We start from the raw sequence: 8,959 nt of genomic DNA, 5'->3' as shown, positions 1-8,959 counted from the left end.
CTGTAACTTGTTTTTAATGCTGATAATAGGAAACAGACAGCACTGCTTGAAACTGGCTGCAGCACCCAGGGGCAGTGAGTGGCCATTTTTGGTGATCAGCTGCCTTTAGCTCCCACTGCCTGCGGCCCTGTAGGAAAGCAAAGTCCCCTCCAGGACACCAGTGCCCGCTTTATCGCTCCCTTGGATCCTACAAAGGATGAAATATCAAACCTGCGCTAAAGGCAAATGTCAGCACTGCAAAAGCGACGTGTCACAGCTTCAGGTTGTCAGACCTAATGCCCCTCCATAAGAGATGTCCCCGTAGCAGGACATGGCCAGGACATGCCAGGCTGTGCCACCTGGCTGGGGACAGGACAGGCTCCTTCCCGAGGCTGCACCTGCCTGCAGAAACACAACCCCACAGGCTGGTTTTCCTCTCCAACTCCCCAAAAGCAGAAATACTTCATCCCCTTGCCTCCCCACTGCCAGGATGCTCGCAGGGAGCAGAGCCACATCCTGGCCGCCCCGCGGGGCTGCACCCCCACAGCAGCCCCAGTTTCGGGGCAGCCTGGTGCTGCGCTGCCTTTTCTGGGGTGGGAGCTCGGGTGCTGCAGCTCCTGGTGATTGGGTGCTATTTTGCTCAGCGTGGCCGGCAGCTGTTGCTGTATATTACCCTGGCCAGTCCGCGCCAGCCCGCAGGCTGGAGGCAAGGCAGCCACGCTCGAGCCCGAGGTACGGCTTTGTGTCGATTTTCACCCTTTTAATCAAACTGGGGGGCAGTTTGTGGCACAGCCTGGGGGAATGCGGTGCTGCAGCAGCAATTGGCATGCCGGGGGCCATGGGGCCTGTCCCAGTGCGGCCATGCAAGCATGCACAGGGTAGGGAGGGCAGGCAAGGGGCTATTTCTGGCAGTTTCTTTGATATGAGTCAGCAGCGGAGGCAGCCTCAGGCTTCCACAACCTGGGCTGGTTCAGAAAAAGTCCCAGAGACAGCAAACGGAGCTGTTTTTCATTAGTGACCAAGGCTGTGTGCTTTCGTGACCGTCCTTGCCGTGGGTGGCCAGCCCTTGCCTCGGTGCCTGTCCCTGCCATGAGGCCGTACTGGGTAGTCGTGTGTGCTTGGTGCATCGGCCGTGGGGATGGCCCGACGGGGAAACACCCACGAAAGCTGCTCCCGTGGGTGAGCAGCCCATCTCGCCACCCCGGGGACTGCCTGGCTGTCACCTCACCACAGAGAAGCCAGGACAGCCAAGGGGGTGGGGAGGGACCCCCAAAATCCGAGTCCTTGTGGTAGTTGCTCCACATCCCAGGGGATAGTGGACCAGGTTGTCATTGCTGGGGTAGCTAAAATGAAAACCAAAGACTTGGTTTGGTTTCATGTTGAATGCAAAACTCTTTCAGGCCACTGTTCCCCAGCCAAAAGGTTTCCTTGTAGCTGTTTGTTTTGCTTCCAATGTCATGTTTTGGATTGCAGCCTGGGAATTGGTATTTTTTTTCTCAGCATTCATTGTTCCACTGGGGAAAAATGAACTAAATCTGTCTCACATGGGGCAGAAATTCCTCCTCTGGGTGAGGGCTTGTGCAGGTGGGATGTGCAGATCCCAGACGAGCAGGTGCTGAGCTCACAGATGCTGGGATCTGTTTTTCAGGGTGTTCTTGTGCACCCTGGGCTGTTTGTCCCCGTGTGTACTGTGGCAGGGAGGTCACCGTCCCCTCTCAGCTTCAGCTTGCCCAGGACATGTGGGAAGGTGATATGTGGGGCCTCAGCAGCCCCAAACCCCATCCCCTGAGCACTGTTTTCACCCCACTCTTACACCACAGCCTCTCAAGCTGCTGCTGTGATGCCGGTGTCTTCTGCCCATCTTCTGAAACTGCGGGACAGGCCGTGGCCGTGCCGTGACCATGGGAAACACCGCACGGTTCTGGGGTGCCAAACCTGGGCTTGCTCCGCCCCGCAGCACCCCACACATCCCCCCTCACCCCTAACAGGCTGCACTCTGCTTGTCTCTGCCAGGTGCCGGTGAGCAGCTGTGGGGAGAGCAGGAGATTCCCATGTGAGTGTGCTGGAGCCAGTGGGTCTCTCATCGGGGTAGGGGAGGCGGTGTCTCAGGTCCCTCTTGCACGAGCTGGTGATAGAGGCTGTGGGGATTTCAGTGCTTAACCTCGCTGCAGAGTTGGGCTGGGCCCCAAGCATGCGTGGCTTCTACCTTGCAACCCAATGGGTTTGGGCAAGTGTTTGGACCCTTCCCTTCCAGGAAGGAGCTGGGATAGGGGCTCTTGAGGGGTCCTGGGGATGGGTCTTGTGGGTGGAGGGGTAGGGAGGAGAGCACAGACACAACTTTGTTCTCCACTGCACCAGTGGAGGTGTGAAAACAGCCCCTGACCCAGGGGTGAGGAGCCTGGACCCTGTGCCTAGTTAGGGCTGGGGTCTATGACCCGTGGCATGGTGCAAACCAACCTGCCTAACGCAGGAGCATATCTCCCCACAGGGGCTCCGGTTTCGTGTTGGCAGAGCAGGGGACTGGTGGTGGCAGCGGGCAGGGGGCCACATCCTGCCCTGGTGCCTGTGGTTTCAGCCATGCCCAGGTGCAGCCCCTGGGTGAGGTTTCCAGGTCGGGGATCAGAGGGCTCCCTCACACCACAGCATTCTGCCAGGAACAGGGTCTGGGGGGGCTCTGTGGGGTTCACCCCACGTCTGTCCCGGGGGGCCACAGCACAGCTCGTTCAGCTGTTGCTGTCACTGAGCTGTGCCGGCGGGTAACTCTCGCTTGTGGCAAGAATCCAGCACCGGTGACACAGACCAGGAGGCTGCCAGGCCACCAAACCCTGCCCCAGGACCGAGCCCAGAGCCCCCTGCAATGTGCCCGCAGCAGGGCCCCGTCCTGCCTGCTCCCACGAGCGGGGAGACCCAGGGCTGGGCTTGCTCAAAGGCAGCCCAACACAGGAGCCACACCCCAGCGCCCGCCTGCAGCACGGAGCCAGCTAGTGGCTGCATCAATCTTAGCAGATAAAAAAAAAAAAAAGTCCCAACGTGCTTTCCGATACAAACACAGGCACTGGGGAGCAGCTCCTGGAGGAGCCGGTGACGAGCCTGGTCAGCGCCTGCAGCAGCAGCCCAGGGCTGCTAAACACCAGGGCTCTGCCTGCCAGCTGCGAAGCCGCAGGGGACCAGGCTCCGTCTGCCCACCCGGCATCCCCCCTGCATCCAGTGCCCCGTATCTGGGAGGGGGCGTGCAGCTGAGCCCCCATCCCACCCGGCCATGCTGCGCCGTGATGCCCACACACCCACACGTGCTCCCCTCTGCGCAGGGCCTAGAGGAGCCAGGGACCCGGCCGGGTGTCCCTGAGCAGGATCTGGACGCGCCCGAGCCGAGCATGCCCGAGCCGGCGCCGCTCAGCGCAGACAAGAGAGCAGCAGAGAAGAAGCGTGTGGAGAAGGTGGGAGTGAAAGGCAGTGCCGCGGTGCCTGCAGGTAAGTGTGCATGGAAAAGTCTCATCTGGCCCAAAACAGCCACCCTGTCCTGCATCCCCTGCACTGTCTGGCCACAGGGTGGTGATGGGACCAGATCTGCTTGCCAAAACCCCTGGGAACTGGATGGGATGGGATGGGGTGGGATGGGATGGGGTGGGGTGGGGTGGGGTGGGATGGGGTGGGATGGCACAGCATGGCATGGCATGATATGGCATGGGGCTTCCCCTCCACCTGCCACATCCCACCCCTGCTCCCTGTCCTTCTGGGATCTGCAGCCAGGGGAAGAGCAGCAGAACCAGGAGCGCACAGAAGGCTCATCCCTGCTGGAGCCCTGGGGTGCTGCAAAGCTGTCGCAGTCCAAACATCTCTGGTTGACCCAAGACCCTCTTCCCCCACCTCCCTTCTACAGTGTTGACCTCCCCCAGTTCTGTCTGGGGCAGGGCAGGGCTGGGGTGGGAGGGGGTGTGGGGGGGCTATGGGCCCTTTTGTCCCAGCACGGAGCCCTTTGGTGCCTCCCTACGCCCCTAGTAACCCTGGTTCCCTTTGGGCTCCCCAGTCCCCAAGAGCCTCCCTGTGAAGACGAAGGTGGAGCCCCACAGCCTGGACCCTGCAGAGGAGCCGCTCATCTGGGAAGGGCTCACCCTCAACAAGTGTATCCTGGTGGCCTCCATCGTCGCCCTGCTCAGCGTCAGCTTCCAGGTGCTCCAAGGTGAGATGGGGACTGGTCCCAGGCGCAGGGTCCCCCAGTGCCAGGGTGGCCAAACCCCACCTTCATCACCTCCATCCTCCTACCCTCTCTTTCCTCCTCTCCTCCAGCACCACCGTGCTCCAGGGACGGTGTCAGCAGCAGCAGGCAGGAGCCTCCAGCACCTCCCATCCCCGGTGGGTTCAGAGTCGGGTGGGCACAGGGGGGCAGGTGCCGGGGGTCTCACATGCCGGCTCATCCCTCTCCATCCCCAGAGGTCACCGCCACCAAGGAGGAGGCCCCAGAAGTGGAAGCTCCCCAGCCCGTCCAGCCTGAAAGCAGCATGCTGGAGGACGATGACAGTGATGACGACGGTGATGATGACAACAACGATGCTGACAGCAACCTGGTATGGGGCTGAGGCGGGGGCAGCAGCATCCCTAGGGTGGGATGCTCCTCCGGTGTGGAGGAGCACTTGTGGGAGGGCTGAGGAGGGGTCCCAGGCATGAGGGCTGGGCTGTGTGACACCTCCGTCCCCCAGGCTGAGCCCTGGATCTTCAAGAAGTGGTTTGGCCGCTCGGAGCCGAAGGATGAGGAGGAAGAGCCCACAGAGGAACCTGAGGAGCCGCCAGCCAAGGTGGAGGTGAGGAAGGGACGGGAAAAGCCCCGAGCCCCGGAGAAGAAGGAGGAGAAGGCCAAGGACAGCCGCGCAGCCCCGGCAGAAAGGAGCGGCCGGCAGGATCCACGCCCCAAGGACAGAACCCCTGAGGACAAGCCTGTCAGAGCCCCCAGGGCGCCCAAGGAGCCGGAGCAGCAGCCGCACAAGAAGCGGGGCCGGGAGGGGAAGGAGAACCGGCAGGAGCGGGACGAGCCCCGGAGGGACAGAAGCAAGAGCCGCCCCGGCAGGGCCGAGCGCCAGGAGAGCACCCGGCGAGACTGGCGGCAGCCACGGGGCGAGCAGAGGGGCAAGAAGCCCTGGGAGCAGGCAGGGAAGGACGGCACGGCCAGGCCCCGGGAGGGCAGGCGGCGTGACTGAGGCTGGGACAAGAGGGGCGGCGGCGCTGCCTTGCGGGGGGGGGGAGAGGGGGTTCGATCCTGCCACCACCCCCTGGCAAGGGCTGCGGATGCACGGACTCTGTCTGTCTCCCGAGCCCCTGCAGCCACAGCCCTGCTGTGGCTGGAGAGGAGCCGGGGGCTGGTGCGGTCAGAGCATGGTTTGGGGACATTGGGGTCCTTCTGTGCCACCCGCACATGCCATCTGGCCAAGCAGGAGCCTTTGTGAAGACTTTGGGCCCCCTTTGATGAGCTGCACAAAGGCAACCCGAAAAGCAGGGAAACGAGCTCCTCTCCATCTGGGCTTCATGCCCTCGCTCCATCCCCAGCAGACAGCGCTCCTGCAGCTCGCCCGTGCTCCACGCTGCAACTGCAGCACCTGCGGCATGGGCACAGCGCAGCCGGCACAGCGATCCCAGCAAACAGAGGATGTCTCCAGACTGCTTAGCTCTTGAATTCAGTTACTGGTTTTATTGAAAGCAAACGAAAGAGAGAAGTGTGTTCTGGGTTAAAGGAGCCAGGCTGCTGCCAGCCTTGGAGGGACAACAGGGAATGGACATCCGGCCCCGCTGCACGGAGGTGCAAAGCTTGCCCGGAGCAAAACCCCGCTGGCAGCGCCATCGCCGGGGCTCCGCCTTGAACCTGCCTTCCCAGAGTCGCTTTTAGGAACAAAGCACAAGTGCAATATCATGCAGTGCTGTAGCAACTACAGGAGACGTTCACAGCCCCAAACCACAGTGGGTTTGAGTATTTGCTAAACAAGTAGAGGTTAAAATAAACTATTTTCATTTTTAATAAGGTATTAAATTGAATGATAAAAAGGAAAAAAAAAATCACAGCCCTGGATATGCTTGTGTTTTTTCAAAAGGAGAGGGAGAAAAAACAGCCCGGGGGTTGGGCCCCCCTGTCCAGCTGTCAGGGGCTCACCCAGGTCCCCACTGGTGCCCACCAGTCCCTGGTTGGTGCGGGGACACTGCAGACCAGAGCCATCCCCTGCACTGGGGGTGAGCCCAGGCACTGCTTTTTGCGGGGCTCGGGCCCCACAGCAGCCCCCCAGCGCGTCCCACAGGGCACTGAGCTCAGCTGCAAGATGACCCGGCGGTGGGGGGGAGGGGGGGGGGCTCTGTGCGGGGGGCACACAGCAGGTGTGGGCAGCCGCCGGGGAGGGGACATGCTGCCAAGGGGCAGCTGCGGTTTGCACCCACTGCTGCTAAGGGCAGGACGCGTAATGGGATCACCCCCACCCCAGAGCTTTCCCCTCCCTCTGCCGTGCCCCAGACAGCGGTGACAGCAGGGCCATGATGCCGGGGTCACCCAGCAGGGACCCCCACGCCGTGGCTGTTGCCACATCTGGAAATGGGTCCCTGGGGAAAGGCAGAGCTGAAGCTGGTGGGTACAGGGGGGTTGCTGCTTGTTTTGCCCCTGAGAGCACAGGGAGGGACGCAGGTCAGTGGTGGGCATGGGCTGGCTCAGAACAGCCAGGGGAGGCTGCAGGGAGGCTGAGGGGCAGCAGCCACGGCAGCAGTGGATAAATAGATGCGGCCCCAACTGGACCAGGCTTGCCCTGCCTCTGATGCCCTGCACGTCCCATACCCAGCCCAAACCCTGCTGAGGGTCAGAACCAGACCACAGTCCCAGCCTCCAGGCACCTTGGACATCCCCAGCCTCCGCAGGTGGAGCAGGGAAGCAGCAGGAGGCTGGCAGCCCTCCAGGGAGTAGCAAGGCTGCAAACTCAGAACCAGAACAATGCTAGCAAGGCAAACCAAGAGGAAAAGACGTGCGGAGGGGTGCTCACGTCTCGGCGAGAAGCAAACCTGCAAGGGTGCTCCAGGGCCGTGGGCAGGAGCCTCTACCGACAGCCGCACTCCTCTGCCACCATGTTGGGGAACTTGCGCACCTCCAGCCCCTGGCTGGACACGCTGATGATGAGCTGGTCCGAGTAGCGGACGGGCACGCAGCAGGGAGCGCGCTGCAGGGGCGAGCCCCGCTCCTGCATGCCCAGCAGCAGCACCGTGTGCGAGTAGTAGCTGGGGACGCGGGTGGAGAGGGGCAGCTTGCAGGGACCCTCGCAGTTGTTGGCCGTGTACACGGTGGGCATGACGATGAACTTGCGGTCGTGCAGGTCGATGGTCAGCTCCTGCAGCCGGCAGTGGGCCTGGTGTCGGGCGCTGCGGTTTTGCCGCAGGACTTTCCTCCGCTCCTGCCAGTGTGCCCGCACCGTCTGCAGCGCCTTCAGCAGCAGCAGCGCGTGCAGCTTCCCAGATCCGGGCGGCCGCTCGCCCGCGCTGCCCGTGCCTGGCCCTGGCGGGTAGTAGCAGAAGCTCAGGAGGTGATGGAAAAGCCCCATGTTGGCTTGGAACGCCGGGATGTCCCTCAGCTCCTGGATCACCACCTGCAGCTTGCCCATCAGCAGCTGCAGCACGGTCCCCTCCGGCTGCCAGTCCCCAAAATGCTGCTCCAGCCCGGCGCTGCCCTCCTGGGGGAAAAGCAGCACCGAGGGTTCCTCCGACTGCACCAGCCGCTCCAGCGCCGCCGTCTCAGACAGGTTGAGCAGCTGGTGAGGGAGCGTCTCCATCATCTGGAAGTCCAGCCAGTGGTGGGAGCTGGGCTGGGTGGGCGGCTCGCTGGAGGGGCTCAGCACCCGGCGGATGAAGCGGGTCAGCATGCCCAGGAACTGCCCGCTGTCGCCGGGGGGCAGGGACGAGGCGTTGGCCTGGCTGGGAGCGGTGGAGGGCAGCAGTTCCACGGTCTCAGGCTGGGGTGGGTTGCTAAGAGAGCACAGGGGGGGTCACGGGGGCCCCTCGCACCCTTGGGGGTGATGGGCTGGGCCACAGCACCTCCACCCGACCCAGGTATGCCCCGCATTTTCCCCATGGGTGAGAGAGGGGCTTTTCCCCTCCCCCCCCATGTTTTTCCATGGCTGTGATCTGTGATGAAAGGCACAGACCTGAGCTGTGGGTAGGGAGCCACATCCACCACCCCATCGGCAGAGAGGTAGGAGGAACGGACTGAAGCATCGTGCCCTCGCTGTGACTTCACCAGCAGGAGCAGCACGGGGGTCATCCTGGTGAAGCATTTGTTGTCCGAGCCAAAGAGGAGCTGCTGGGCCTCCGTGGGGGGCAGGAGGGCACCTGTAGGGGAAAGGCGTGATGGGGACAGTGCTGTAGCCTGGTCCCCAGTGCCCAGCCAAGGCACAGGGGCCATCAGCACAGCTGTCCCCTGCTGCCATGGTCCCCACCTCCATCGCCGCGATGCCTGATGGCCAGGGACGTCTGGAAGCTGAGCTCCTCGCTGCTGCGGGTCACGGATGCTACCGAGGCTCCAAGGACCAGGTACTGGGTGTCCCTGGCGAGGCAGAGGCTCTGCAGGGGGGCAGAAGGCACAGGAGCCCCTGAGAACCTGGGGGAGGCATCACAGGGGTGCGGCACTAACACAAGCCCCCGATATGATCCCTGCTTTCTGGAGGCCGGGGGCCAAGGTATGGACTAAGGCGGCCCAGAGAGCATCCAGGGGAGCAGTGCGGGGTGGGCTCGCCTGACACTGGAGGATTTGCTGGCCCTAAAACCAGCCAGGCTGGAGAGTGCTGGGAGGGGAGGGAGCCGTGCATGGGGGGCCGCTGTGCACCCCAAGGTGCCGTCCCTTTGTCCCTGCCAGCAGCTTGGGAACAGGGTAACAGCACCATCTTCAGGCACGGCTCGGCCCCACCAGCACCAGCAGGAGGGTGGGGAAGGGAAGGGAAGGGAAGGGAAGGGAAGGGAAGGGAAGGGAAGG

General features: G+C 62.8%; 2 protein-coding genes across 3 annotated transcripts in view; one reads left to right on the top strand and one right to left on the bottom strand.

The window, feature by feature from the left end:
- The first annotated feature begins 623 nt into the window (after positions 1-623).
- LOC118179077 (hepatoma-derived growth factor-related protein 2-like) lies at positions 624-6,002 on the top strand. Of its 2 annotated transcripts, none has more exons than XM_035348122.1 (7): positions 624-711; positions 1,993-2,032; positions 3,288-3,450; positions 4,007-4,159; positions 4,267-4,332; positions 4,411-4,544; positions 4,677-6,002. In XM_035348122.1, exons 3-7 carry the CDS (start codon positions 3,354-3,356, stop codon positions 5,169-5,171), a joined length of 945 nt encoding a protein of 314 aa, XP_035204013.1. In that variant the 5' UTR covers positions 624-711; positions 1,993-2,032; positions 3,288-3,353; the 3' UTR covers positions 5,172-6,002. The 2 variants fall into 2 exon arrangements, with proteins under 2 accessions (XP_035204013.1, XP_035204014.1); XM_035348123.1 differs by having other exon boundaries at positions 632-711; positions 1,993-2,044; positions 3,282-3,450.
- A 336-nt stretch (positions 6,003-6,338) lies between these two features.
- The window catches only part of AMH (anti-Mullerian hormone), a 4,675-nt gene continuing 2,054 nt past the window's right edge, over positions 6,339-8,959 (bottom strand). The window contains 3 exon segments of the mRNA XM_035348120.1: positions 6,339-7,953; positions 8,136-8,319; positions 8,427-8,550. Of these exon segments, the coding sequence (XP_035204011.1) occupies positions 7,038-7,953; positions 8,136-8,319; positions 8,427-8,550 (1,224 nt within the window). The 3' untranslated portion in view covers positions 6,339-7,037.

The sequence above is a fragment of the Oxyura jamaicensis genome, chromosome 28 (assembly GCF_011077185.1).
Source record: "Oxyura jamaicensis isolate SHBP4307 breed ruddy duck chromosome 28, BPBGC_Ojam_1.0, whole genome shotgun sequence".
Classification (NCBI taxonomy): domain Eukaryota; kingdom Metazoa; phylum Chordata; class Aves; order Anseriformes; family Anatidae; genus Oxyura; species Oxyura jamaicensis.
Note: the sequence above shows the minus strand (reverse complement) of the source record. Positions and strands in the feature narration are given on the sequence as shown.

Bases quoted from the DNA above. Each gene is read 5' to 3' on its own strand.
- LOC118179077 (XM_035348122.1), top strand. From the start codon at position 3,354: ATGCCCGAGCCGGCGCCGCTCAGCGCAGACAAGAGAGCAGCAGAGAAG. The intron at 3,451-4,006 runs GTAAGTGTGCAT...TGGGCTCCCCAG, and splicing joins CAGTGCCGCGGTGCCTGCAG to TCCCCAAGAGCCTCCCTGTG. The intron at 4,333-4,410 runs GTGGGTTCAGAG...CTCCATCCCCAG, and splicing joins TCCAGCACCTCCCATCCCCG to AGGTCACCGCCACCAAGGAG.